Source organism: Natator depressus, chromosome 14, assembly GCF_965152275.1.
Source record: "Natator depressus isolate rNatDep1 chromosome 14, rNatDep2.hap1, whole genome shotgun sequence".
In the NCBI taxonomy this organism is placed as follows: domain Eukaryota; kingdom Metazoa; phylum Chordata; order Testudines; family Cheloniidae; genus Natator; species Natator depressus.
In genome coordinates this window covers 46965638-46992687 of record NC_134247.1, presented here as the reverse complement: position 1 = coordinate 46992687, position 27050 = coordinate 46965638, and the positions used below count along the sequence as shown (strand labels likewise).

General features: G+C 68.6%; 3 protein-coding genes across 4 annotated transcripts in view; 1 reads left to right on the top strand and 2 right to left on the bottom strand.

Annotated features, from left to right (window-relative positions):
- CFB (complement factor B) overlaps positions 1 to 20902 on the top strand; it is a 32302-nt gene extending 11400 nt beyond the window's left edge. Inside the window, exons 17-38 of the mRNA XM_074970736.1 lie at positions 191 to 332; positions 628 to 677; positions 814 to 998; positions 1118 to 1230; positions 2882 to 2998; positions 3567 to 3782; positions 4628 to 4813; positions 5046 to 5219; positions 5314 to 5409; positions 5771 to 5907; positions 6421 to 6559; positions 6913 to 7065; positions 15668 to 15769; positions 16158 to 16295; positions 16654 to 16751; positions 17289 to 17406; positions 18176 to 18329; positions 18403 to 18482; positions 19290 to 19390; positions 19624 to 19756; positions 20311 to 20360; positions 20612 to 20902. Of these exons, the coding sequence (XP_074826837.1) occupies positions 191 to 332; positions 628 to 677; positions 814 to 998; positions 1118 to 1230; positions 2882 to 2998; positions 3567 to 3782; positions 4628 to 4813; positions 5046 to 5219; positions 5314 to 5409; positions 5771 to 5907; positions 6421 to 6559; positions 6913 to 7065; positions 15668 to 15769; positions 16158 to 16295; positions 16654 to 16751; positions 17289 to 17406; positions 18176 to 18329; positions 18403 to 18482; positions 19290 to 19390; positions 19624 to 19756; positions 20311 to 20360; positions 20612 to 20761 (2832 nt within the window). The 3' untranslated portion in view covers positions 20762 to 20902. The remainder of the gene's footprint in view (positions 1 to 190; positions 333 to 627; positions 678 to 813; positions 999 to 1117; positions 1231 to 2881; positions 2999 to 3566; positions 3783 to 4627; positions 4814 to 5045; positions 5220 to 5313; positions 5410 to 5770; positions 5908 to 6420; positions 6560 to 6912; positions 7066 to 15667; positions 15770 to 16157; positions 16296 to 16653; positions 16752 to 17288; positions 17407 to 18175; positions 18330 to 18402; positions 18483 to 19289; positions 19391 to 19623; positions 19757 to 20310; positions 20361 to 20611) is intronic.
- Positions 12547 to 13846, bottom strand: LOC141998800 (uncharacterized; the record flags this gene model as incomplete). The annotated part of the gene is made up of 1 exon (XM_074971781.1): positions 12547 to 13846. A coding segment is annotated over exon 1 (1263 nt), but the record flags the coding sequence as incomplete, so codon positions are not given.
- Positions 20903 to 21463: 561 nt separating the features above from the next.
- NELFE (negative elongation factor complex member E) lies at positions 21464 to 26934 on the bottom strand. 2 transcript variants are annotated; one of them, XM_074970861.1, is made up of 11 exons: positions 26778 to 26934; positions 25668 to 25882; positions 25052 to 25124; positions 24651 to 24796; positions 24500 to 24574; positions 23967 to 24001; positions 23335 to 23531; positions 22958 to 23102; positions 22628 to 22682; positions 21917 to 22019; positions 21464 to 21591 (listed from the first exon to the last, which is right to left on the bottom strand). In XM_074970861.1, the coding sequence occupies exons 2-11, from the start codon at positions 25740 to 25742 to the stop codon at positions 21518 to 21520; spliced, it is 978 nt and encodes a 325-aa protein (XP_074826962.1). In that variant the 5' UTR covers positions 25743 to 25882; positions 26778 to 26934; the 3' UTR covers positions 21464 to 21517. The 2 variants fall into 2 exon arrangements, with proteins under 2 accessions (XP_074826962.1, XP_074826963.1); XM_074970862.1 differs by lacking the exon at positions 26778 to 26934 and adding an exon at positions 26391 to 26528.
- Between the last annotated feature and the right edge of the window lie 116 nt (positions 26935 to 27050).

The following is a 27050-nucleotide window of genomic DNA, read 5'->3' as shown; positions in this document are numbered from 1 at the left end:
CACCGAGACCCCCGGCTCCGGCCAGCTAGTTCCTGAATTGTCCACAAAACACCTCACGGCTTCGGAGCCCCTCGAATCACGGTTTCGAGCTGGGAGAGAACCCGGGAGTCCCGGACCCCCCCCTCCCCCCCGAGCTGGGAGAGAACCCAGGAGTCCTGGCGCCCAGCTAAGCCCTGGTTCTCGCCCCCAGCGCCCTTCGTGCATTGCTGGCGCCATCCAGCGCGACATGATCTACGCCAACGTGTCAGACGTGTCCCGGGTGGTGACCGACCGGTTCCTCTGCTCCGGGCAGGAGGCCAGCGGCGGCTCCGAGGAGGCCTCTACCTGCAAAGGTGACATGGGACCTGTCCCCTCTGGGGGGCGCCGGCTCCCCCCGGCCCCAGGGCAGGGACTGGCTGGCTCGGGGGGGTGGGGAACGGGGCAGGGGCCTGTCCCCTCTGGGGGGCGCCGACTCCCCCCGGCCCCAGGGCAGGGACTGCCTGGCTCAGGGGGGCGGGGAATGGGGCAGGGGCCTGTCCCCTCTGGGGGGCGCTGGCTCCCCCCGGCCCCAGGGCAGGGACTGGTGGGCTTAGGGGGCAGGGAACAGGGTCTGTCCCCTGTGGGTCTGAGTTCTGGTTTCCCCCACAGGTGAATCTGGCGGGGGGTTGTTCCTGGAGAAGAAGAAGAGGTATTTCCAGGTTGGTAAGCCCCTCCCCCCAGCTTTCTTGCCCCAACGCCTGGGTCCCATCCTCTCTGTCCCCGGGGCTGGGAGCTGTGCAGGTGGGGGGAGCTGTCCCGGACGCCTGGGTCCCATCCCCGTGTCTGTCTCCCCAGGTGGGCGTGGTGAGCTGGGGCACCTACAACCCGTGCCCGCTGAAGCCGAAGAAGAACGAGGAGGTGACGAGGAGGCGACCCCCCCGGGGCCACGTCCCCCGTGACTTCTACGTCAGCCTCTTCAGGGTGCAGGACTGGCTGCGCCAGCACCTGGGGGGCAAGGACAGAGAGACCTTTATCCCCTAGCGGGGACCCCCCGCTGCCCCCCACGGCCTGCGCCTGCCCCCACAATAACAGAGAGTTTGCTAACTCAGGGTCTCTGTCTGGTTTGTGCCCCCCGCCTTTTTCCTGCCCTGGCCTCCAGCGCTGCGAGCTTCCCTATGGCAGTGCCCCCGGCCGCACATCCCCCCAGCGCTGCGAGCTTCCCCATGGCAGTGCCAACAGCCGGGCACCCCCCAGCGCTGCGAGCTTCCCTAGGTCAGTGCCCCCAGCCGCACATCCCCAGTGCTGCGAGCTTCCCCATGGCAGTGCCCACAGCCGGGGACCCCCCAGCACTGCGAGCTTCCCTAGGGCAGTGCCCTCGGCCGCACATCCCCCCAGCACTGCGAGCTTCCCCATGGCAGTGCCCCCAGCCAGGGACCTCCCAGCGTTGTGAATTTCCACATGGCAGTGCCCCTGGCTGTGTACTCTAGGGCTGTGAACTTCCCCACAGCAGTGCCCCCAGCCGTGCTCCTGTGACGAAGTGGGAATGTTCTAATGTTTTCTCTGAATACTGTGTGGGTGCCTCAGTTTCCCCTAGGCATTTCCTAAGTCTCTAGGTGGTGCGACAAGGAGGTGGGATGGTGTCTGCACAGAGACTGGCCGACACCGTCTCCTGGCCACTGATGGCCTGGGCCCCTCCCCAGCAAGGTGCCAGCTGAAGGGGCTGGAGAAGGGAGAGATCAGGTGAAAGACAAAGGCCGGAGGAGGGGGGGAGAGTTTCAGTGTGGAGCTGGCTGGGGAAACGCGGGGGGGGTGGCTGGGGGGGAAGGCCCGGGGCTGGGGGGGAAGGCTCAGCACCGGGGTCCAGGCTCCCCCCAAGATGGACCCGGCTGAGGGGTCCTGTTCTCTGCACCTGGACCATGTTCTGGACCATGTTCCTGTCGTCTAATAAACCTTCTGTTTCCCCGGCTGGCTGAGAGTCCCGGGGAATCGCAAGAAATGCGGGGTGCAGGGCCCTGACTCCCCCACACTCCGTGACAGCACCCTAGGGCTGTGAGCTTCCGCACAGCAGTGCCTCTTGCCAGGCACTCCAGGGTTGTGAGCTTCCCCAGGGCAGTGCCCCTGATTGGGCACCCCAGCACTGTGAGCTTCCCCACAGCAGTGCCCCTGCCAGGGCTGCGAGCTTCTCCCTGGCAGTGCCCCCAGTCGGGCACCCCCCCAGCGCTGTGAGCTTCTCCACAGCAGTTCCCTCTTATCTCATTCCCTTCTCCAGGGGTCTGACTCCCCTCCCCAGGCAGGCTGGGGGCAGGGAGTGGAAGGGGGAGGGCGCTGGGGGCCGTGACCCCCCTGTATACAAAGACAGACCTTGGACTTCGGCCCCCCATGTGCTGCGTGTCTGGGATGGGATTGGAGTGGGAGGCTGGGAGCCAGGACTCCTGGGTTCTCTTCACACCCTCCTTTACGGGACCGAAGCTGCCAGTTCTTAGGAAAGGCAGGGGCTGCCCCCCCCAGCCCGCGGTTTGGCCCCGGGCCAGGGGCAGCTGGCGGCCGGTGCAGGAAAGCGGAAGTTTGTTTAGGGAGGGGAATAATTCGGGAGGGGAATTAATGGGGGGGGGGCATTTCCCAAAAGTCAGCTGGCCAGTTGGGCTGGGGGGGAAGGGATCCCCCCGCCTCCGTGTGCCCCCACCCCTGATCCCCCTCCTGATGCTGGCTCATTCCTCGCCCCCCCCCAAATTCCCCTCAGACCCCCCCCCCCCCGTCATTTCCCAGACGCTACCAGGCAGGGCAGGTTTCGCAAGGGGCAGCGGGAACTGGCAGAGAGAGACACCCCCCGGCCCGCCCCCCAGGTCCCCCACGGCCGGTCCCTCCCCCACGACCTCTCCCCCTCCCTCCGAGCACCTGCCCCGGAGCCGCCCCCCCGCCCCAGCCCCGCCCCAGGGCAGCGGGGCTTGGCCAGACCCGGCTCCGCTCAGCCCCGGACGGACGCACGGAGCGATGGGACCCGCAGCCCCGCTGCTCGCCTGGCTCGTGGCGCTGAGCCTCGGTGGGTCCCCCCGCCCCCCAACTCCCGCCCCCGACAGCCCCCCAACCCGGCCCCCAACTCAGCCCCTTAACCAGGCTCCTTAGCGCAGCCAGCCCCACGCATGGGCCTCCCCAGCCCCCAACCCAGCCAGCCCGCGCCTGCCCCTCCCAGCTCAGGGCCCCCGACCTGGCTGGACCCCCCTGCCAGCCAGTCCCGCCCCCCATCCCAGGACTCGGTCAGAAAGGGGGGGTAATTGGGGCAGGTCCGACACATATTGCCCCTGCCCGGCAGGTGGGTTTTTATGGTTCCCACGCAAATGGCCGGGCGCCCCCTGGCGGGACAGGGGGATATTTGGGGGGGTCCCACGCAAATGGCCGGGCGCCCCCTGGCGGGACGGGGAGATATTTGGGGGGGTCCCACGCAAATGGCGCCCCCTGGCGGGACAGGGGGATATTTGGGGGGGTCCCACGCAAATGGCCGGGCGCCCCCTGGCGGGACGGGGGGATATTTGGGGGGGTCCCACGCAAATGGCCGGGCGCGGGGGGGGGTCCCTGGCTTTGCCCTGACACTCTGGTGTCCCCCCCCCCAGGCATGGCCGCCAGCGACGCCCCGAGCTGCGACCCCCAGGCGGCGCCGATCGTGGGGGGCTTGGCCAAGCTGCAGCGGGGGGGGCAGGTGCTGGTCTACCAGTGCCCCGAGGGGCAGTTCCCCTACCCCACGCCGGTCCGCCAGTGCCGCGCCGACGGCCGCTGGAGCCCCCTGAGCGCCCGCGGCGGACGCCCCCTCGCCCAGGCCGAGTGCAGAGGTGCGGGGCCGGGGGAGGCTGGGGGGCATGGGGGGAGTCCGGGAGTTGGAGAGGGCCTGGGAGCTGGGGGGGGTTGGGGTGCCGGGGGAGGCTGGGGGCCATGGGGGGGGCTGGGGAGGGCCTGGGAGCTGGGGGGGGTTGGGGTGCCGGGGGAGGCTGGGGGCCATGGGGGGGGCTGGGGAGGGCTTGGGAGCTGGGGGGGTGCGGGGCCGGGGGAGGCTGGGGGCCATGGGGGGGGGCTGGGGAGGGCCTGGGAGCTGGGGGGGGTGTTGGGTGCTGGGGGAGGCTGGGGGCCGTGGGGGGTGTCCGGGGGCTGGGGAGGGCCTGGGAGCTGGGGGGGGGTTCGGGAGGCGGAGGGCCATGGGGGGTGTCCGGGGGCTGGGGAGGGCCTGGGAGCTGGGGGGGGGTCGGGAGGCGGGGGGCCGTGGGGGGTGTCCGGGTGCCAGGGGGTGTCTGGGAGCTGGGGGGGGGTCGGGTGCCGGGGGAGGCTGGGGGCCATGGGGGGTGTCCGGGGGCTGGGGAGGGCCTGGGAGCTGGGGGGGGGTCGGGAGGCGGGGGGCCGTGGGGGGTGTCCGGGTGCCAGGGGGTGTCTGGGAGCTGGGGGGGGGTCGGGTGCCGGGGGAGGCTGGGGGCCATGGGGGGTGTCCGGGGGCTGGGGAGGGCCTGGGAGCTGGCGGGGGGGTTCGGGAGGCGGGGGGCCGTGGGGGGTGTCCGGGGGCTGGGCAGGGCCTGGGAGCTGGGGGGGGTTCGGGAGGCGGGGCCGTGGGGGGTGTCCGAGTGCCGGGGGGGGGGTTCGGATGCCGTGGGGGGGTGTCCCGGGACACACCGCCCCCCTGTGCCCGCAGCGATCCAGTGCCTGGGCCCGCTGGAGTTCGACAACGGCCACTTCCACCCGCGCCAGCCTCGCTACAACATCAGCCAGACGCTGACCTTCGAGTGCTTCGAGGGGTACACGCTGCGCGGGCCCCGCGTCCGCACCTGCCTGCCCAACGGGAAGTGGAGCCGGGGGACGGCCATCTGCGACGACGGAGGTGAGGGGGGAGCTCGGACACGCCCCGACGTGGGCTAACGCGCCCCAGCCCGGGTTGACACGGGCCGACACCCCCGACACGGGCCCACACGCCCCGACACGGGTTGACACGGGCTAGCACGCCCCAATCTAGGCTGACACTCCCTGACCCCCCCCAGCAGGGGCCGACACGCCCCGACACGGGCCCACACCCCCCAGCAGGGGCTGACGTGCTGACACTCCCTCCCCCGCAGAGGGCCAGTGCCCGGATCCCGGCATCCCCATCGGGGCGATGAAGGACGGGCAGCAGTACCGGGTGGAGGATCGGGTCCGGTACCGGTGCGGCCGGGGGCTCGTCATGTTCGGGTCCAAAGAACGGACCTGCCAGGAGTCCGGAGCCTGGAGCGGGACAGAACCGCAGTGTCGAGGTGATGAGATGGGGGGAACGGGGGAGAGGGCGGCGTGGGGGGAGTGACCCCCCCAGTTTCTCAGCCCCCCCCGTTTCTTCCTGCCCCCCCCCAGACCCGTCCACCTACGACACCCCCGAGGAAGTGGCCTCCACATTCATCGCCTCCCTCTCGGAGACCGTGGAGGTGGCCGATCCGAACCGGCCCACCTGTGAGTCACATGTGGGGGGGGGTCAGCGGGGGGGGAGGCCGGGGGGCTGAGGGAGGATCACAGTTTGAGGGGGGGAGGGCAGCCTGCTGGAGTTGGGGGATCACAGGCCGGGGGGGCAGGAATAGGGAGTTTGTTGTGCGGGGGGGGGGGGTCAGGATGGGCATGGGGGGGTAGCGGGGGGGCCGTGGCTGAGAGGCCTGCCTGGTTGCTGGGGGAGGGGGCGGGAAGCCCTGCTGGGGGGCGTGGGGGTGTAGGGGGGGCTCTGCCAGGGGGCGTGGGGGTGCAGCAGGGGGGCATCCAGCCAGGGGTGCGTGGGAGGGCCGAGGGGGGTCCGGCCGGCGCTGACCCCCTGCCCCCCCAGCGGAGAACGTGAAGCGCAAGATCCGGATCGAGGCCGGCGGGTCCATGAACATTTACCTGGTGCTGGACGCCTCTGACAGCGTGGGGGAGGGCAACTTCTCCCTCGCCCGCGACGCCCTGGTCCAGCTCATCGAGAAGGTGGGGACCCGCCCCCCAAACCCCGGCCACCCCCCAAATCCCCTGGGAACCCCCAACCCCCTGGCCCCCCAAAACCCCAGCTCCTCGGGCACCCCAAAGTCCCCAGCCCCCCAAAAGCTCAGCACCAGGCCCCCCCACCTTCACCAGCCACCCAAAGCCCCCAGCAGCCTGAGCAGTCCCTAAGCCCCCCAATATCCCCAACGCCAGCACCCGTGGGGCCTTCCAGCTCCCCCCATACCTGCCACCCTCCCTGGGCACCCCCCACAGACCTCACAATCCCCAGCCCCCCAGGACCTCCACAAGCCCAGGGGCTTGGGGGCCCCCAACTGCCCCTGCACACCCGCTCCCCACACCCCCACTCTGTGCACCCCCCGAAACCAGACCCTTAGCCCCAACCCCAGGGTGCCCCATAACTGAGCCCCTTACCCGGGGGGGGGGGACAGCAAGACACCTGCCCCGTGCCCAGTGGGTGCCCACGGCCCCCCCAGCCCTGACGCTCCCCCCCCCCCGCAGATCTCCAGCTACGGGGTCTTTCCCCACTACGGGGTCCTGACCTTCGCCACCGACCCCTACATCGTGGTCCGCACAGTGGACCCCCAGAGCAGCGACGCCGACTGGGTCAGCACCAAGCTGGGGGAGCTGAAATACGAGAGTGAGTCGGGGGGGGCTGCAGGGGGCTGGGGGCTCCGTGGGGTCACTGTGGGGGGGCTGCAGGCGGTTCGGTGGGGGTTTTGGGGGGACATGGGGGGCAGGGGCTCTTGGGGGGTCACTGCAGGTGCTGTGGGCGGCTCCGTGGGGGTCGCTGTGGGGGGGCTGCAGGCGGCTCGGGGGGGGTTTTGGGGGGACATGGGGGGCAGGGGCTCTTGGGGGGTCACTGCAGGTGCTGTGGGCGGCTCCGTGGGGGTCGCTGTGGGGGGGCTGCAGGCGGCTCAGGGGGGGGGGGCGGGGGCTCGGGGGGTCGCTGCGGGGGGCCCGGCCGGCCTGACCCCCCCCGCGCCCCCCCAGGCCACAAGCTGCGCAGCGGCACCAACACGCGGGCCGCGCTCCAGGCCGTGCTCAACATGGTGATCCAGCAGGAGCAGGACGAGCTGCGGCGCGGCCACAAGGTGGCGCCGGTCGCCAACTCCACCCGCCACGTGCTGATCCTCATGACGGACGGTGAGACCCCGACCCCCCCTGACCCCCCGAACCCCAAACCCCCCCCGTACCCCCAAACCCCCTGTACCCCTGAACACCCCCGTACCCCAACTCCACCCGCCACGTGCTGATCCTCATGACGGACGGTGAGACCCCGACCCCCCCGACCCCCCCCGAACCCCAAAACCCCCGTACCCCCAAACCCCCTGTACCCCTGAACACCCCCGTACCCCAACTCCACCCGCCACGTGCTGATCCTCATGACGGACGGTGAGACCCCGAACCCCCCCGAACCCCCCGTACCCCAAAACCCCCCGTACCCCCAAACCCCCTGTACCCCTGAACACCCCCGTACCCCAACTCCACCCACCACGTGCTGATCCTCATGACGGACGGTGAGACCCCCGACCCCCCCCGAAACCCCGTACCCCCAAACCCCCCGTACCCCTGAACACCCCCGTACCCCAACTCCACCCGCCACGTGCTGATCCTCATGACGGACGGTGAGACCCCGACCCCCCCGAACCCCCGTACCCCAAAACCCCCCGTACCCCCAAACCCCCTGTACCCCTGAACACCCCCGTACCCCAACTCCACCCGCCACGTGCTGATCCTCATGACGGACGGTGAGACCCCGACCCCCCCGTACCCCCAACCCCCCTGTACCCCTGAACACCCCCGTACCCCAACTCCACCCGCCACGTGCTGATCCTCATGACGGACGGTGAGACCCCGAACCCCCCCGAACCCCCCGTACCCCAAAACCCCCCGTACCCCCAAACCCCCTGTACCCCTGAACACCCCCGTACCCCAACTCCACCCACCACGTGCTGATCCTCATGACGGACGGTGAGACCCCCGACCCCCCCCGAAACCCCGTACCCCCAAACCCCCCGTACCCCTGAACACCCCCGTACCCCAACTCCACCCGCCACGTGCTGATCCTCATGACGGACGGTGAGACCCCGACCCCCCCGAACCCCCGTACCCCAAAACCCCCCGTACCCCCAAACCCCCTGTACCCCTGAACACCCCCGTACCCCAACTCCACCCGCCACGTGCTGATCCTCATGACGGACGGTGAGACCCCGACCCCCCCGTACCCCCAACCCCCCTGTACCCCTGAACACCCCCGTACCCCAACTCCACCCGCCACGTGCTGATCCTCATGACGGACGGTGAGACCCCGACCCCCCTGACCCCCCGTACCCCAAAACCCCCCGTACCCCCAAACCCCCTGTACCCTGAACACCCCCGTACCCCAACTCCACCCGCCACGTGCTGATCCTCATGACGGACGGTGAGACCCCGAACCCCCCTGACCCCCCTGTACCCCAAAACCCCCTGTACCCCTGAACACCCCCGTACTCCAACTCCACCCGCGACGTGCTGATCCTCATGAGGGACGGTGAGACCCCCGAGCCCCCCTGTACCCCCAAACTCCCCTGTACCCCCTGTCACGGAGTGTGGGGGAGTCCAGGCCCTGCACCCCTCTTCCTGGGATTCACTGAGACTCTCAGCCAGCCAGTAAAACAGAAGGTTTATTGGACAACAGGAACACAGTCCAAAACAGAGCTTGTGGGTACACCCAGGACCCCTCAGTGAAGTCCTTCTGGGGGAGCAGGGAGCTTAGACCCCAGCCCTGGGGTTCCCTGTGTTCCTCCACCCAGCCCAAACCTGAAACTAAACCCACCGACCAGGTTCCCTGCTGCAGCCTCCATCCACATTCCTGGGCAGAGGTGTCACCTCCCCCTCCCCCTCCTGGCTCAGGTGACAGGCTCTCAGGTCTCCCGTCCCCAGGGCACATTCCCAGGTCAACACTCCCCCCTCCCTGCTGCGTCACATCGTCACATCTCTCCCCCCTTCGAGACTGAACTGAGCGGGGTCACTGTGACCAGTGACCTGGGGAAGTTCGGGGCCCCCTCTCCGGGACAGCGCATCCGCTATCAGGTTGGCACTTCCCTTCACGTGGACCATGTCCATGTCGTAATCCTGCAGGAGCAGGCTCCACCTCAGGAGCTTGGCGTTGGCTCCTTTCATCTGGTGCAGCCAGGTCAGGGGAGAGTGGTCGGTGTACACGGTGAAGTGTCGCCCGAAGAGATAGGGCTCTAGTTTCTTGAGGGCCCACACCATGGCCAGGCACTCCTTCTCGATGGCCGCGTAGTGTCGCTCCCGGGGTAGCAACTTCTTGCTCAGGTACACGATGGGGTGTCTCTCCCCCTTTTCATCCTCCTGCATTAACACCGCCCCCAGTCCCGTGTCGGAGGCGTCGGTGAACACCACAAAGGGCTTGTCAAAGTCTGGGTTTGCTAGAACTGGGCCACTGACCAGAGCCTCCTTCAGCGCCCGGAAAGCCTCCTGGCACTGCTCGGTCCAGACCACCTTGTCTGGCTTCCCCTTCTTGCATAGCTCAGTGATGGGGGTGGCTATGGCGCTAAAGTGGGGCACAAATCTTCGGTAGTATCCTGCCATCCCAATAAAGGCTTGGACCTGCTTTTTGGTGTGGGGAGCGGGCCAGTTTCTGATCACCTCCACCTTGGCCGGTTCTGGCTTTAGGCGGCCGCTCCCCACCCGATGGCCCAGGTAAGATACTTCAGCCATCCCCACCTTGCACTTCTCCGCTTTGACAGTCAGCCCAGCCCCCTGGAGTCGGTCCAGCACTTGTCTAACCTGGGACACGTGGTCCTCCCAGGTCTGGCTAAAGACACAGATGTCGTCAATATACGCCACGGCAAAACTCTCCATCCCCCTCAGGAGCTGGTCCACCAGGCGCTGGAAGGTGGCCGGCGCTCCCTTGAGGCCGAAAGGCAGGGTCAGAAACTCATAGAGCCCCAGAGGGGTGATAAAGGCCGATTTCAGCCGGGCATCTGCATCCAGCGGCACCTGCCAGTAGCCCTTTGTAAGGTCCATGGTGGTAAGGTACCGAGCTCCTCCCAGCTTGTCTAGGAGCTCGTCCGGCCTGGGCATGGGGTAGGCATCCGATACAGTGATGGCATTGAGCTTCCGATAGTCCACACAGAACCGGACTGACCCATCCTTTTTGGGGACCAGCACCACCGGCGAGGCCCAAGGGCTGGCCGATGGCTGGATCACCCCCAAAGCCAGCATGTCCCGGACCTCTCTTTCCAGGTCCTGAGCAGTTTTCCCTGTGACTCGGAAGGGGGAGCATCTTATCGGCGGGTGCGACCCTGTCTGCACCCGGTGGACAGTCAGATTAGTGCGTCCAGGCTGGTTGGAAAACAGCTGTCGGTACGGATGCAGCACCCCCCTGACCTCGGCTTGCTGGGCAGGGGTGAGCTGATCCGAGAGGGGGATTGTTTCCAGGGGGGAACCAGCTCTGGTCCCAGGGAATAGATCTACTAAAGGGTCATCTCCCTGCTCCTCCCACTGACCACACCCAGCTAACACCACATTCCCCCTGGCATAATATGGCTTCATCATATTCACATGGTACACCCGGCGGTGGTGGGCCCGGTTCGACAGCTCCACCACATAGTTTACCTCATTGAGCTGCTTGACGACCTTGAACGGGCCCTCCCAGGCGGCCTGTAGTTTGTTCTTTCTCACGGGGATGAGAACCATCACCTGATCCCCGGTGGCGTAGGCACGGGCCCGCGCCGTGCGGTCATACCAGACCTTCTGCTTCCTCTGGGCTCTGGCCAGATTCTCCCTGGCCAGGCCCATGAGTTCAGCCAGTCTCTCTCGGAAGGTCAGGACATACTCCACCACTGACTCTCCATCGGGAGTGGCCTTCCCCTCCCACTCGTCTCTCATCAGGTCCAGGGGGCCCCTCACCCTCCTTCCATATAACAGTTCGAAAGGCGAAAATCCGGTAGACTCCTGGGGCACCTCCCTGTACGCGAACAGCAGGTGAGGTAAGTACTTGTCCCAATCCTGCGGGTGCTGGTTCATAAAGGTTTTCAGCATCATCTTTAGCGTCCCGTTAAACCTCTCCACCAGCCCATTGGACTGGGGGTGATACGCTGAGGCCCAGTCATGCCGGACCCCACATTTCTCCCACAAGCACCGGAGCAGGGCCGACATGAAGTTGGAGCCTTGGTCTGTCAAGACTTCCCTGGGGAACCCCACTCGGCTGAAAATGGTCAGGAGCGCATCTGCCACGGTGTCTGCTTCAATGGAAGCTAAGGGCACTGCCTCGGGGTAGCGGGTGGCGAAATCTACCACCACCAGAATGTATTTCTTCCCCGACCGGGTCGTCTTGCTGAGAGGCCCCACGATGTCCATGGCCACCTTCTGGAAAGGCTCCTCTATGATGGGCAAAGGTCTCAACGCCGCTTTCCCCTTGTCCCGGGCCTTCCCCACCCTCTGACAGGGGTCACAGGATCGGCAATACTGCCGGACGGTGGTAAAGACCCCGGGCCAGTAAAAGTTCTGTAGCAACCTCTGCCGGGTGCGCCGGATTCCCTGGTGCCCTGCGAGGGGGATGTCATGGGCCAGGGACAGGAGCTTGCGGCGGTACTTCTGGGGGACCACCAGCTGCCTCCTGATCCCACAGGACTCCCCTTCCCCTGGGGGAGCCCATTCTCGGTACAGGAACCCCTTCTCCCACAGGAACCTCTCCTGGCAGCCTCTCCTCATGGTCCGTCCCTCACTGAGGTCGGCCAGGTCCCTGAGCTTCTGCAAGGAGGGATCTTTCCTCAACTCGGCCTGGAACTCAGCGGCTGGGGAAGGGATGGGGCCCGGTTCCCCCTCCGTGGCCAGGTCTGAGGCCGCAGCCTCTCTGAGCCGTGCCCCTCGGCGCTCCCTCCCCACCCGAGTAGGGTCTCGTGCCTCCAGTGTGGTACCCTCCCCAGGGTCAGGTCGCAGTGCCCCTCGCCGGCTCTGGCTACGGGTCACAACCAGGGCGGTCTGGGGGTCGCTTGGCCAGTCCTCTAGGTCCCCCCCCATCAAAACTTCAGTGGGCAAATGGTGGTGTACCCCCACATCCTTGGGGCCCTCCTTGGTCCCCCATTTCAGGTGTACCCTTGCCACGGGCACCTTAAATGGGGTCCCGCCCACCCCCGTCAGGGTCAGGTAGGTGTTGGGCACCACCCGATCTGGGGCCACCACCTCGGGCCGGGCCAGCGTCACCTCCGCGCCCGTATCCCAGTATCCATTGACCTTCCTCCCATCCACCTCCAGGGGAACAAGGCACTCTCTCCGGAGGGACAGCCCCGCACCCACCCTGTAAACCGAGCACCCTGAGTCCAGAGCCTCCAGCCCTCTGGCGGGGCTGGCTGGGGGTACTCTTCCCTCCTGAGCAGGTGGCAAACTGGTAGCCCCCCTTTCCTGGGTCGCCTGCCCCTCGTCCAGCTGAGTCCCTACCCAGTTAACCCTGGGTAGGTTGGGTCTGCTCAGTTTGTCCCTGAGCCCGGGGCACTGGGCCCGTACGTGGCCTCTCTGGCCACAGTGATAGCAGCTCAGGTCACGTTGGTCCCCTCGAACGGGTCGGAGGGGCCCGACACCAGGCGTTCCCCTTTGGAGGGGGTTCTCCCTATTTCCCCGCTGGGAGGCCCCATGGTGACTCTCTCGCTGCATCGGGGGGGGCCTGTTCTTTTGGGACTCCTCCCGGCTACCCCCTGACCGACTGTTCACAAACTCGTCGGCCAGCTGCCCTGCATGCTGGGGGTTCGCGAGCTTTTTGTCCACCAGCCACAGCCTCAGGTCGGAAGGGCACTGTTCATACAGGTGCTCCAGTACAAACAGGTCAAGCAGGTCCTCTTTAGTTTGGGCCCCCGCTGTCCACTTGCGGGCATATCCCTGCATCCTGTTGACCAGTTGTAGGTAGGTGACCTCAGGCGTTTTACGCTGACTCCGGAACCTTCTCCGGTACATCTCGGGGGTCAGCCCAAACTCACGGAGCAGGGCCTGTTTGAACAGTTCATAGTCCCCTGCCTCTGCCCCTGTCATCCGGCTGTAGACCTCCACGGCTTTGGGGTCCAGTAAGGGGGTGAGGAACTGGAGCCTGTCTGCAGGGTCAACCCTGTGCAGCTCGCAGGCATTCTCAAAGGCCGTCAGGAAGCTATCCATGTCCTCCCCCTCCTTCCGCTGGGCCAGGAAGCACTTATCAAAGCTCCTTGCAGTCTTGGGTCCCCCCTCACTCACCGCAGCCGGGGCCCCACTGCTCCTCAGCCTGGCCAGCTCCAGTTCATGCTGTCTTTGTTTCTCCTTCTCCTGCTGCTCATGTTGACGTTCCCTCTCCTTCTCCTGACGCTCCCTCTCCTTCTCCTGACGTTCCCTCTCCTTCTCCTGACGCTCCCTCTCCTTCTCCTGACGCTCCCTCTCCTTCTCCTCCTGCTCATGTTGACGTTGTTTCTCCTTCTCCGCCTGCTCATGTTGACGTTGTTTCTCCTCATGTTGACGTTGTTTTTCATGATCCTCCAGCTCCCTCATTTTCCTCTCCCTCTCCCATTCCAGCCGCATCCGCTCCAGGGATGGGGAGCTCCGCTGGGAGGATACCCTGCTGGCTGCTGGGGTCAGGGGGCCCTCGGTATTCGCTGGGCTTCCCACAACCCCTCCCCCAGGCATAGGTAGGAAGGGTCTCGGGGTGTCCTGGGCAGCAGTCTGACCCCTCCCAGCCTGGTCAGGCCCCAGGGCCCACGCTGCGTCCGCCGGGCGGCTTCCCTCAGGGACAGGGATCGGGTCATCCAAGCGATCCCTCTCCTCCAGCTGGGCAATCAGCTGTTCCTTGGTGGACCTCCCGACGCGCAGCCCCCTCTGCCTGCACAGCTCCACCAGGTCGCTCTTAAGGCGTTTAGCGTACATCTCCCGGCTGGCCACTCGCAGGCCGGGCAGCTGTCCACGGTTTCCAGGAAAAGCCCCTAGTGTGCCAGTCCTTCTTGAGGTCACCACCTCTTTGCCAGGGTCGAGCTGCAGACTCCTCCGCCCCTGGGACCGCTCGCTGCAATCCCCCGGGGGACCCTGTTACTGCAAAAGTCCTTCTCTCTGGTGACACACTCCCAGGGGTTAACCGCCCCCTGAAACCGTCTCTCTCTGAATCTTCAGCACGCCTGGTCCCCGTCAATCCCCCTTCGTTTTACTGTTCCCCAGTCACTTACTGCAGGAAGCGCCGTTCACGGGGTGCAGTAGATCCCACCACTGCCACCAGTTGTCACGGAGTGTGGGGGAGTCCAGGCCCTGCACCCCTCTTCCTGGGATTCACTGAGACTCTCAGCCAGCCAGTAAAACAGAAGGTTTATTGGACAACAGGAACACAGTCCAAAACAGAGCTTGTGGGTACACCCAGGACCCCTCAGTGAAGTCCTTCTGGGGGAGCAGGGAGCTTAGACCCCAGCCCTGGGGTTCCCTGTGTTCCTCCACCCAGCCCAAACCTGAAACTAAACCCACCGACCAGGTTCCCTGCTGCAGCCTCCATCCACATTCCTGGGCAGAGGTGTCACCTCCCCCTCCCCCTCCTGGCTCAGGTGACAGGCTCTCAGGTCTCCCGTCCCCAGGGCACATTCCCAGGTCAACACTCCCCCCTCCCTGCTGCGTCACATCGTCACACCCCCATACCCCTGAACACCCCCGTGCCCCAACTCCACCTGCCACGTGCAGATCCTCATGACTGATGGTGAGACCCCCAAACTCCTGTACCCCTGAACACTGCCTGTCACGGGGTCCCCGGGGGATGCTCTAGACCTGCTCCCTACGAAGCCGGGCAGGACTCCGGGGGAGCCCCCTCTCTGGGCACAGCCTGTCCCCAGGGCACACAGCTCCCCCGGCTCCACCTTCCTGGGTCTGACCTCGGAGCCTCCAGCCTCCTCTGCCCCTCCGGGCACTTCCCACACCGAGTCCACCTGGGGGGGCCAGAGGGCCCTGCCCCCCAACTCCGCAGTCAGACGGGACTCTCAGCCAGCCGGGGAAACAGAAGGTTTATTAGACGACAGGGACATGGTCTAACACAGAGCTTGTAGGTGCAGAGAACAGGACCCCTCAGCCGGGTCCATTTTGGGGGGCAGGGAGCCAGACAACCCCGTCTGCCCTTCACTCCATGTCCCAGCCAGCCCCAAACTGCCACCTCCCTCCAGCCCCCCCTCCTCTGGGCTTTGTCCCTTTCCCGGGCCAGGAGGTCACCGGATCCCTTTGTTCTCCAGCCCTTCAGCTCCCCCCTTGCAGGGGGGAAGGGCCAGGCCATCAGTGGCCAGGAAACAGGGTGTCGGCCATTCTCTGTGTCCAGACCCCTGCACACACCTGCCCTCTAGGGCTCTGCAGTGATCATACCCCCTTACCCCACCCCCTAGAGACTGAAGAACTGCCTAGGGGAAACTGAGGCACCCCCACACGATTCAGAGGAAACATTAAGAACAGTCCCACTTCGTCACACCCCCGTACCCCAACTCCACCCACCATGTGCTGATCCTCATGACCAACGGTGAGACCCCCCAACCGCTCTGTACCCCCAAACCCCTCTGAACCCCCCAGAGCCCCTGTACCCCCGAACACCTCTATAGTTCCCTATGCCCTGCCCAGCCCCGCTGAAGCCCCTATCCCCCGAAACTCCCTGGCTCCAGGCAGCCCCTCAGCCTCTCGACCAGAGCCCCCCACCCCACCCACAGCCCCCACCGGTGCCCAACCCCCATCCTCTGAGTCCCCTCCCCCCTCACTCTCCCCTCCCCCCCAGGGAACACCAACATGGGGGGCTCCCCAGTGCCGGTGGTGGGGCAGATCCGGGAGCTTCTGAGCATCGGCCGGGACAGCCGCAACCCCCGCGAGGACTACCTGGGTGAGGGGGGCCAGGGCCTGGGGGGCTGCGGGAGTGGGGCAGACCATTGAGGGTCCATGAGGGGCTGCGAAGGGTAGATCCATAGGGGTGGGGTCAATGTGGGGCTCCATGGGGGAGGAGGTCCATAGGGGTTGGGTCGGGATGCGGGTCTGTGGAGGGCTCTGGGGGGGGGAAGTCCATGGGGGAAGAGACATGGGGTCGGCAGGTGGGGTCCATGGGGGACTCTGGGGGCAGGTCCATGTGGGTGGGGAAGGCCATAGGGGAGGGATGTGAGGTTGGTGGGGGGCTCTGGGGGGGGCTCCATGGGGGGAGGGCCGTGGGGTCAGCGGGGGGGTCGGCGAGGGGCTCCATGGGTCTCCGCCAGCCCGGCTCACACCCCCCGCCCCAGATATCTACGTGTTCGGGATCGGGGCCCTGGTGAATCAGGTGAACATCGCGGAGCTGGCCTCCAAGAAGAGCGGCGAGACTCACGTCTTCCACATGCGGGACATCAAGGACCTGCAGAAGGCCTTCCACGACATGATCGGTACCCCGGGGCCCCCGGCTCCCCGCCCCCCCTCTCTCCGGGGAACCCCGGCGTCCGGCTCCCCGCCCCCCCTCTCTCCCATCTCCCGGGACCCCGGTGTCCGGCTCCCCGCCCCCCCCTCTCCCGGGGAACCCCGGCGTCCGGCTCCCCGCCCCCCCTCTCTCCCATCCCCCGGGACCCCGGTGTCCGGCTCCCCGCCCCCCCTCTCTCCCGGGGAACCCCGGCGTCCGGTTCCCAGCCCCCCACCCCCTCTGGGAACCCCGGCATCAGGCACCTCATCCCCGCTCTGGGCACTAGACCCCACTCCCCGCCCCGGGCTGGGAGAGAACCCAGGCGTCCTGACTCTGTCTCCCCCCAGACGAGAGCGAGACGCTGAGCATGTGCGGGCTGGGCTGGGAGTTCGAGAAGGCCGAGGACCACCAGAAAAACCCCTGGCACGTCAGCATCAAAATCGCCGTGAGTGGGGGGGGGGCACGGGGGGCAGGGTGGGAGCTGGGGGTGGCGTGCTGGGTGGGAGGGGGTGTGGGGAATGGGGGGCTCAGGGTATGGGGCGCAGGGGGCCTGGGGGCGGGAGGGCGTGTGGGGCACAGGGGTGCTGGGTGGGTGGGCATGTGGGGGAGCTGGGGGTGGGGCACAGGGGTACGGGGTGGGGGGGCATGTGGGGGAGCTGGGGGTGGGGCACAGGGGTGCTGGGTGGGGGGGCAGGGGGTGGGGCACAGGGGTACGGGGTGGGGGGGCATGTGGGCCTCGAGGCTCTGGGGGAAGAGGGAGCTGGAGGCGAAGGGGGTGGGCTGGGAAGGTCACGGGAGGAGGGAGGGTTTCTGGGGGGCCGGGGTTTGGGGTAATGGGGCACCAGCCGGGTGGGGGAGCCGCCTTCTCATGCCGGGGTCTCTGAGTCAGGCTTCGCCCACTACCTGTCTGCCTCGGCCCCCCCCCACCCCCGGGGCCGGTCTCCCCCCATGCGGCACCCTCACCCCCCCCACCCCTCCACAGCGCCCCGGGAAGGGGCTGGAGTCCTGCAAGGGGGCCCTGGTCTCCGAGTACTTCGTCCTCACGGCCGCCCACTGCTTCAACATCGACGACGAAGCCCACTGGATCACCGTGGACGTGGGTGAGCCGGATGCCTGGGTTCTCTCCTGGCTCGGGGAGGGGTGCGAGCTGGGGATGGAGCCGGACGCCTGGGTTCTCTCCTGGCTCGGGGAGGGGACGGGGCGGGGGGTGCGAGCTGGGGACGGAGCCGGACGCCTGGGTTCTCTCCTGGCTCGGGGAGGGGACGGAGCCGGACGCCTGGGTTCTCTCCTGGCTCGGGGAGGGGAGGGGGCGGGGGGTGCGAACTGGGGACGGAGCCGGATGCCTGGGTTCTCTCCTGGCTTGGGGAGGGGTGCAAGCTGGGGATGGAGCCGGATGCCTGGGTTCTCTCCTGGCTTGGGGAGGGGACGGGGTGGGGGGTGCGAGCTGGGGACAGAGCCAGACGCCTGGGTTCTCTCCTGGCTCAGGGAGGGGACGGGGTGGGGGGTGCGAGCTGGGGACAGAGCCAGACGCCTGGGTTCTCTCCTGGCTCGGGGAGGGGACGGGGCGGGGGGTGCGAGCTGGGGACGGAGCCGGACGCCTGGGTTCTCTCCTGGCTCGGGGAGGGGAGGGGGCGGGGGGTGCGAACTGGGGACGGAGCCGGATGCCTGGGTTCTCTCCTGGCTTGGGGAGGGGTGCAAGCTGGGGATGGAGCCGGATGCCTGGGTTCTCTCCTGGCTTGGGGAGGGGACGGGGCGGGGGGTGCGAGCTAGGGACAGAGCCGGACGCCTGGGTTCTCTCCTGGCTCAGGGAGGGGACGGGGTGGGGGGTGCGAGCTGGGGACAGAGCCAGACGCCTGGGTTCTCCCCCAGGGAAGGCGACCTCGGTGAACAGGGTGGCCGGGCTCTGGAGTCACCCCGAGTACAACATCGGGAAGCTCCAGGGGGCCGGGATCCCCGAGTTCTACGACTACGACGTGGCCCTGCTGAAACTCACCCAAAAGGTCAAGTTCTCCTTCGACGCCCGGTGAGTGGGGGTCCCAGGGCCCCTCCCCTGCCGGCCCCCCAGCTGCCCGCTGACCCTCTGCTGCCCCCCACAGGCCCATCTGCCTGCCCTGCACCGAGGGCACCACCCGCGCCCTGCGCAAAGCCCACCCGCAGACCACCTGCAACGACCACAGTAAGAGAGGCCCCCCCGCGGCCCCCCCGGTGCCCCTCGCTCCCGCCCCGCGACCTCCTGCCCCCCCGGTGCCCCTCGCTCCCGCCCCCCGGTGCCCCTCGCTCCTGCCCCACGGCCCCCCCCGTGACCCTCGCTCCCACCTCGCGGCCTCCTGCCCCCCCGGTGCCCCTTGCGCCCACCCCGCGGCCCCCCAGGGGCCCCTCGCGCCCACCCCGCGGCCCCCTGCCCCCCGGTGCCCCTCACTCCCGCCCCGCGGCCCCCTGCGCCCCGGTGCCCCTTGTGCCCGCCCCGTGGCCCCCTGCCCCCCCAGTGCCCCTTGCTCCCACCCTGCGGCCACCCCGGTGCCCCTCGCTCCCGCCCCGCGGCCCCCTGAGCCCCCGGTGCCCCTCGCTCCCGCGGCCCCCTGACCCCCCGGTGCACCTCGCTCCCACCCTCCTGACCCCCCGGTGCCCCTCGCGCCCACCCCGCGGCCCCCCCAGTGCCCCTCGCGCCCGCCCCGTGGCCTCCTGCCCCCTCCGGTGCCCCTCGTGCCCATCCCGCAGCCCCCCCAGTGCCCCGCGGCCTCCTGCCCCCCCAGTGCCCCTCGCGGCCGCCCCGCGGCCCCCCGCTGCCTCCTGCCCCCCCAGTGCCCCTCGCTCCCGCCCCGCGGCCCCCTGCCCCCACTCCCAGAGCTGCCGGTGCCCCTCACTCCTGCCCCGCAGCCCCCTGCCGGTGCCCCTCATTCCCAAGCCGCAGCCCCCTGCCCCCCCAGCGCCGCGGGTGCCCCTCCCTCCCGCCCCGCGGCCCTGAGTCTCGCGGGGTCCCCAGAGCGGCTGCTGCTGACGGTGGGCGAGATCCCGGCGCTCTTCGTGCACGAGGAGAGGAAGAAGCTGGAGCGGAAACACGTGAACATCAAGAACGGTGTCAAGGTGAGGGACCCCGGCGTCCGGGGCGGGTGGGAGCCGGCGCCCCCGAGAGGGGACAGGCCCCCTGCCCCGCCCCCCTCAGCCGGGCTGACCCCCGCAGGCCCAGGGAGCTGCGGGGCGGGCTCAGTGGGGTGCCCCGTGCCGGGCGGGGGCGCCCCCGGGGGTGTCTGGGGGTGGTGGGAGCCCCCGGGGGTGTGGGGGGGGCCCCGCGGTGCTGAGCCTCCCTCTGCCCCCAGAGATCAGCCTGCGAAGCCGACGCGAAGAAGGCGCCGATCTACGTCAACGTGACGGACGTGAAGCAGGTGGTGACGCCCCGATTCCTCTGCACCGGGGGGATCGACCCCGTCGTGGACCCCAACACCTGCAAGGGTGAGCGCTGCCCCCCGGGTTCCTGCCGCCCCCGGGTGGGGATCCCCCCCAGGGGCCCCCGAATCTCCCCCAGCCAGCCCCCGGATTCCCACTGGCCCCAGGTTGGGATTCCCCCCAGGGGCCCCTGAATCTCCCACAGCCAGCCCCCGGATCCCCACTGGCCCCAGGTTGGGATTCTCCCCCAGGGGCCCCCAAATCTCCCCCAGCCAGCCCCCGGATCCCCACTGGCCCCAGGTTGGGATTCTCCCCCAGGGGCCCCCGAATCTCCCCCAGCCAGCCCCCGGATCCCCACTGGCCCCAGGTTGGGATTCTCCCCCAGGGGCCCCCGAATCTCCCCCAGCCACCCTCTGGATCCTCACAGACCCCCCACCCCGGGCTTCCCCCAGAGCCCCCAAATCTCTCCCAGCCACCCCCCAGATCTTCACATCCCCCCGGGCTAGGATCTCTCCAGCTCCAACTGTCAACCCCTGGCCAGCAGCAGGGATCCCCCAGCTCCCCGCCACGACCTCCCTGCTCCCCCTCCGCTCCCTCTAACCATCTTCTTCCTCCCGCAGGCGACTCTGGAGGCCCCCTCATCATCCCCAAGGGCAAACGCTTCTTCCAGGTGAGAGCTGCCCCCCCATCCCTGCCCTAGGGGAGCCGGCGCCCCCTAGAGGGGACAGGCCCCGTGCCCCATTCCCCGCCCCCCTGAGCGAGCCAGTCCCCGCCCTGGGGCCGGGTGGGAGCCGACACCCCCTAGACGGGACAGGCCCCCCCTTCTCAGTCCTTGCCTTCTGCCAGTTGGGGGAGCTGTCCCTGGGGTTCTGGTGGGTCCTACAGAAATGGCCGCCCCTGACTGCCCCCTTCCCTCCCCAGGTGGGCGTGATCAGCTGGGGGGTGTTCGACGTCTGCAAGCCGCCCAAGCGCAAGGCCCCGGCCTACGCCCGCGACTTCCACCTGAACCTCTTCACCGTGCTGCCCTGGCTGCGGGAGAAGCTGGCCGAGGAGGGGCTGGGCTTCATCTGAAGGGGCCCGCGGGGACCCCAGCCTGTCCCCAGCCCCCACCTGCCGGCTGCCCCTCATGGAGGGACAGGAGCCCCCCCCACGTCCCTGTAAATAAAGGTTCGGTTCCCAGCCCTGCTGGATGGCCCGGCTGGGAGGCCCATGAAAAGAGAGAACTCGTCCCATGACTGGGGGGGCTGTGCTGTGGGGCGGGGGCAGCAGGGGGCTCTGCCCGGGCAGTCAGGGGCTGTGCTGTGGGGAATGGGGTGGGGGGACGGGGCGGGGGGCAGCAGGGGGCTGTGCTGTGGGGAGCAGGGCGGGGGGCAGCAGGGGGCTCTGCCCGGGCAGTCAGGGACTGTGCTGTGGGGAGCGGGGCTGGGGGCAGCAGGGGGCTCTCCCCGGGCAGTCAGGGGCTGTGCTGTGGGGAGTGGGGTGGGGGGACGGGACGGGGGGCAGCAGGGGGCTGTGCTATGGGGTGGGGGGACGGGGCGGGGGGCAGCAGGGGGCTCTGCCCGGGCAGTCAGGGGCTGTGCTGAGGGGAGTGGGGTGGGGGGCAGCAGGGGGCTGTGCTGTGGGGAGCGGGGCGGGGGGCAGCAGGGGGCTCTGCCCGGGCAGTCAGGGGCTGTGCTGAGGGGAGTGGGGTGGGGGGCAGCAGGGGGCTGTGCTGTGGGGAGCGGGGCGGGGGGCAGCAGGGGGCTCTCCCTGGGGAAGGCAGACTCAGGTGGGTGCAGTTTCAGTGAGTTTATTAAGGTGCTAACGAGCCCCCCCCCCGCGTCGGGATCAGAACAGGTCCTCGTTATAGACCACTTGCGAGCGCTTGTCCCGGTGGGAGCCCTTCGCGCTGTTCTTCACGGCTGGGGGAGGGATGGGGGGGGGGGTTAGGGCTGGCTGGGGAGACAGTCCCCCCCACCCTCCCAAACACACACCCCGCTGGGTTAGAACCCAGGCATCCCTGCTCCCAACCACTAGACTCCCCTCCCCTCCCCGAGCTGGGGAGAGAACCCAGGCGTCTGGGTTCCCAGCACCCCTGCTCTAACCCACCACAACTCCTCCCCCGCCTCTCCCAGAGCTGGGGAGAGAACCCAGGCGTCCGGGCTCCCCCCCCCCACTCTAACCCACCACACCCCCTCCCCCACCCCGAGCAGGGAGTGGACCCAGGCGACCGGGCGGCCCGCTTACCCAGAGATCCCCAGACCGATTTCCCGGTGGCCGCGTCCAGCATGGGCTGTTTGCGCGCGATGCTGACTTTCAGCTGCACGTCCTCAACCACGGCCCCGTTGAGCTGTGGGGAGAAGGGGGCACGGCTCAGAGCCCAGCCCCTCTGCCCCTGGCCGAGCCCACCGCGCCGGGCGAAGGGTCCCCGGGGAACCTGCCCTGCCCCACCCCAGAGCCAGCCGCATCCCAGCGCCGGGCGAGGGGTCTCCAGGGAACCTGCCCCGCCCCAGAGCCAGCCACATATCAGTGAAGGCTGAGGGGTCCCCGGGTAACCAGCCCCACCCCAGAGCCAGCCGCATCCCAGCGCCGGGCGAGGGGTCCCTGGGGAACGAGCCCCCGGCCCGCCCCAGAGCCGGCCGCATATCAGTGACAGGTGAGGGGTCCCCGGGTAACCAGCCCCACCCCATCCCAGCGCCGGGCGAGGGGTCCCTGGGGAACCAGCCCCCGCCCCGCCCCAGAGCCAGCCGCATATCAGTGATGGGTGAGGGGTCCCTGGGTAACCAGCCCCACCCCAGAGCCAGCCGCATCCTAGTGCCGGGCGAGGGGTCCCCGGGGAACCAGCCCCCGCCCCGCCCCAGAGCCAGCCGCATTTCAGTGACAGGCGAGGGGTCCCTGGGTAACCAGCCCCCACCCTGCCCCAGAGCCAGCAGCGTTGCCAGGCCAGGGGGGCCGTACCTCAGCGATGGCCTGATCCGCTGACTCCATCTTCTCATACGTGACGAAGGCGCAACTGGGGGGCGAGATGTGAAAGGGGAGTCACTGGCCCCACCCCCTGCCACAGCCCCGCCCCCTTTAACTCCTCCCCATTCTTTCCAGCCCCACCCATTCCTCCTCTGAAGCCCATCCCTCCTTTAGCTCTGCCCCTCTGTGCCTTCGCCATGTCCTAGCTCCTCCCCTTTTTCCTTCCAGTCCCACCCACTTGCCATAGCCACGCCCACCTTCCAACTCAGGTCCCCCCTCTGCCCCACCCCTCAGCTGAAGCCCCGCCCCTGGCCCCGCCCTCACTTGCGGGGGTTGTCCATGGAGAGGTCGATGATGGTGCCGAAGGGGGAGAAGGCTCCGCGCAGCAGGCTCTGGGTCATGTCGGTGCCGTAGACGTAAACCGTGTTCCCCTTGCGCGGGGCCCGCCGGTCCGGGAACGAGTCCGACCCTGCGGGAGTCGGGGTCAGAGCCGCCGGGGAGAGCAGAACCCAGGAGTCCGGGCTCCCAGCCCCCCACGCTCCAACCCACTAGACCCCAACTCCCCTCCCAGAGCCAGGGAGAGAACCCAGGAGTCCGGGCTCCCAGCCCCGCCTGCTCCAACCCACGAGACCCCAACTCTCCTCCCAGAGCCAGGGAGAGAACCCAGGCGTCCGGGCTCCCAGCCCCCTGTGGTGCCGTACGGCGGAAGCTGCTGTCCCGCTCCCGGTCCCGGTCCCTCTCGCGGTCCCTCTCCCGGCTCCGCTCCCGGCTCTGCTCCCGGTCGTAGTCCCACTCGAAGGTGCGCAGCCCCTCGCCGCGCTCCGGCTCCTTCTCGGGGTCCCTCTCATCCTCTGGCTCCTTCTCGGGGTCCCGCAGGCGCTCGCTGGAGCTCACGAAGCTGCGGCGGGGCAGGATCGCATGCCGGGGTTACGGCAGTCACTGGGGATCTGCCCCAGCCGGGCCAATACGCGGGAGCGCTCGGGGGCCTAGGGCAGTTATGCGAGGGCGCTTGGGGGCCTGGCCTGTCTCAGGAGGGGCGCTCGGGGCAGTTAGAGGAGGAGCATTGGGGGGCCCAGGGCAGTTACGCAAGGGGTGCTCGGGGGCCCGCCGTCTCAGGAGGGGCACTCAGGGCAGTTACGGGAGGGACACTTGGGGCCCGGGCCCATCACGGGAGGGGCGCTCAGGGCAGTTACGGGAGGGGTGTTTGGGGGCCTGGGGCAGTTATGGGTAGGGTGCTTGGGGCCCGGGCCTGTCACGGGAGGGGCACTCGGGGCAGTTATGCGAGGGGCACTCGGGGCCCAACCCGTCACAGGAGGGTCTCACGTCCACTCACCTCTCGTAGAGGGATTTCCGCTGGGGGCGCCGGGACTGGAGCGAACAGAAGAGAACGTCATCCCCTGTGAGCGCAGCGCAGCCCACCCCACCGAGTCGCGCTGGGAACCCCGGCGTCCGGGCCACGGCTCAGCATTCCAACCGCCCCTGCGGCAGGTGTCAACCCGGGACTCCCCTTCACCCCCTGCCCCATCTGTTCACAACTCCTCTCCCAAAGCTGGGACAGAACCCAGGAGTCCTGGCTCCCAGCCCCCCTGCTCTAACCCCCCAGATAGAACTCCCCTCCCAGAGCTGGGATAGAACCCAGGAGTCCTGGCTCCCAGCCCGCACTGCTCTAACCCACCAGACCCCACTCCCCTCCCAGAGCTGGAGAGAGAACCCAGGGGTCCTGGCTCCCAGCCCCCCTGCTCTAACCCCCCAGACCCCACTCCCCTCCCAGAGCTGGGATAGAACCCAGGAGTCCTGGCTCCCAGCCCCCCTGCTCTAACCCACCAGACCCCACTCCTCCCCCAGAGAACCCAGGCATCCGGGTACCTCCTGACACTCGTCATCGGCCGACAGGCTGCGCTGGAACGGCTGGAAGGTTGGGGCTGGTCCTTTCTCAGGGTCCTAGGGAGAGACACAGAGTGAAGGGGTGTCCGGGGGGTGTCCGCCCCATGGCGCCCCCTGCCCCTCCTCCACTCACCTTCAGCTTCCCCTCCAGCGTCCGCGAGCGCTTGAACCCGCAGTTCTTGTTCTCCGCCTTGATGGCGCTGATGGCTCCCGTCTTCACCAGCATCTTGGCCTGCTCCGTGGCCGTGGCCGTGTCCACCACCGGCTGGTCTGAGATGGCTGGGGGGAGGGGCAGGGATAGGACCCAGGCGTCCGGGCTCCCCGCTGTAACCACCAGCCCCCACTCCCCTCCCAGTGCTGGGGAGAGAACCCAGGCGTCCAGGCTCCCCGCTGTAACCACCAGCCCCCACTCCCCTCCCAGTGCTGGGGAGAGAACCCAGGCGTCCGGGCTCCCAGCGACCGCCCCGTGACCCCGCTCTGAACCCCAGCCCCCACCCCCCTAGAGCTAGGGAGAAGCCAGGCGTCCGGGCTCACAGCGTTTAATGCCTCCCTGGCTGGCCTGGCTGGTCGAAGTCTGTTGCTTCTTCAGAGCCAGGAGAGCCTTTTTCTGGGGGTCAAAATGGAAAAGAGTCAGTCGGGGGCAGTTCCCCCTCCCCCCTTCACCCCACGGCCCCGCATTCCCCTCCCCACGCCCCATGGGCCCCACATTCCCCTCCCCATGCCTCATCGGCCCTGCACTCCCTGCCCCCCCATTCCCCTCCCCGCACCTCATGGGCCCTACATTCCTGCCCCCCTTCCCCATGGGCCCCGCATTCCCCTCCCCACGCCTCATGGGCCCCACATTCCTGCCCCCCGGGTCCCACATTCCCCTCCCCATGCCTCATGGGCCCCACATTCCTGCCCCACATTCCCCTCCCCATGCCTCATGGGCCCCGCATTCCTGCCCCCCTTCCCCACGGGCCCCGCATTCCTGCCCCCCTTCCCCACGGGCCCCGCATTCTCCTCCCCATGCCTCATGAGCCCCACATTCCTGCTCCCCATCTCTATCCAGGCCCCGCATTCCCCCCCTCCCCGCCCCTAGCAAAGCCCAACCCTCCGGGCCCATCTAGCCCGGTATCCCGCCTGCCGAGGGGGGGTTATGGGCTCTGACCTTCTTCTTCAGCTTAGCGAACTTCTTCTGCAGGGCCTCCTCTTCCTCGGTGAGGGCGGGGGGCAGGACGAGCATGGCGGGGGGTTAGTGCCGGCCAGCCCAGAACCGGAGCCAGGAGCAGGGCTAAACGCCTACAGGCAGGGAGCCTCCTGGGGGGGCTGTTCCGGGGCGAGCCCCCGGCGCTGCCCCGGGTCTGGTCGCTGGTGCTGTGGGTCCTGCCCGAGGGAACAGACAGAGCCCTGACTCCCAGGGGCTGCTTAGCTCCCCCCCCGCCCCCGGAAAGTACCCACAATCCCCTAGGGAAGCCTTTCACCAGCACCCACAATGCACTGGGGCAGCCCCCAGCTTCTCCCACAATGCAGCCTGGCTGGGGAGAGCCCAGAATGCCCCAGGGCCCCTGGGGTGCAAGGGACCCTGCCAATCCCACAATGCACCTGCTCTACCCACAATGCCCCAGGGCCTAGGTCAACCGCCGGCCTTCATTGCACCTGGCCCCCAGCCAATCTCAGCCGAGGAACCGCCATCCCATAATGCCCCCGGGTGCGCCAGCCAATCCCACGCTGCCCCACAACAGTGGCCAGTCCCGCCAGCCTTCCCCAGCATTCACCAGGACAGCCCCCAACCGCTCCCACGATGCACTGGGGCCGATGCCAACCCCACCGCCCTGGCCCCACCGCCAACCGCTCCCATGATACCCCTGGGCAGACACCGACCCTACCGCACCTGGGGGAGCCCGCCCACGGATCCCACGATGCACCGGGGCACCCCTGCCAGCCGCTCCCACGATGCACCAGGACGCCCCCCGCCAGCCACACCCATGATACACTGGGGCCCCCACCAGCCGCTCCCATGATGCACCAGGACGCCCCCACCAGCCGCTCCCATGATGCACCAGGAAGCCCCTGGCAGCCGCTCCCATGATGCACTGGGGCCCCCACCAGCCACTCCCATGATGCACCAGGAAGCCCCCGGCAACCGCTCCCATGATGCACCAGGGCCGACGCCAACCCCTCCCCCCCCCCCCCCAGCGCCTCGGGGCCCCTACAGCGTGGGGGGGGGTGCTGGAGGTCGGGGTCCCCGCGCGCCCAGCGCCCCCGCCCCCGCACTGACCCTCGCCGCTGCCCGTCGGTGGCTGCTCCGCGATGCCCCGCCCCCCGCTCCGCGGCCTATCGGCGGAGAGGCGCAGCTCATTGGCCTGCGCGGCGGCGCGAGGGCGGAGCGTTCAAAGGCGGGGCGGAGCGACTAATTTACATACAGGCCCCGCCCCCGGGTGGGGAGACGAGACGCGTCCCGGCGCCGTCCCTCCGCTTTCCGGCTCGAGAGAGTCACTTCCGCCCCGCAGTGCTGCCCCTTGGCCCGGCTTCCGGCCCGGCTTCCGCCCCG

Excerpts from the sequence above, each read along its gene's own strand:
- NELFE (XM_074970861.1), bottom strand. The coding sequence starts at position 25,742 with ATGCTCGTCCTGCCCCCCGCCCTCACCGAGGAAGAGGAGGCCCTGCAG. Across the intron at positions 24,002-24,499 it reads CCGATGACGAGTGTCAGGAG|TCCCGGCGCCCCCAGCGGAA; the intron begins GTACCCGGATGC and ends TGTTCGCTCCAG. Across the intron at positions 21,592-21,916 it reads ATCGGTCTGGGGATCTCTGG|CCGTGAAGAACAGCGCGAAG; the intron begins GTAAGCGGGCCG and ends TCCCTCCCCCAG.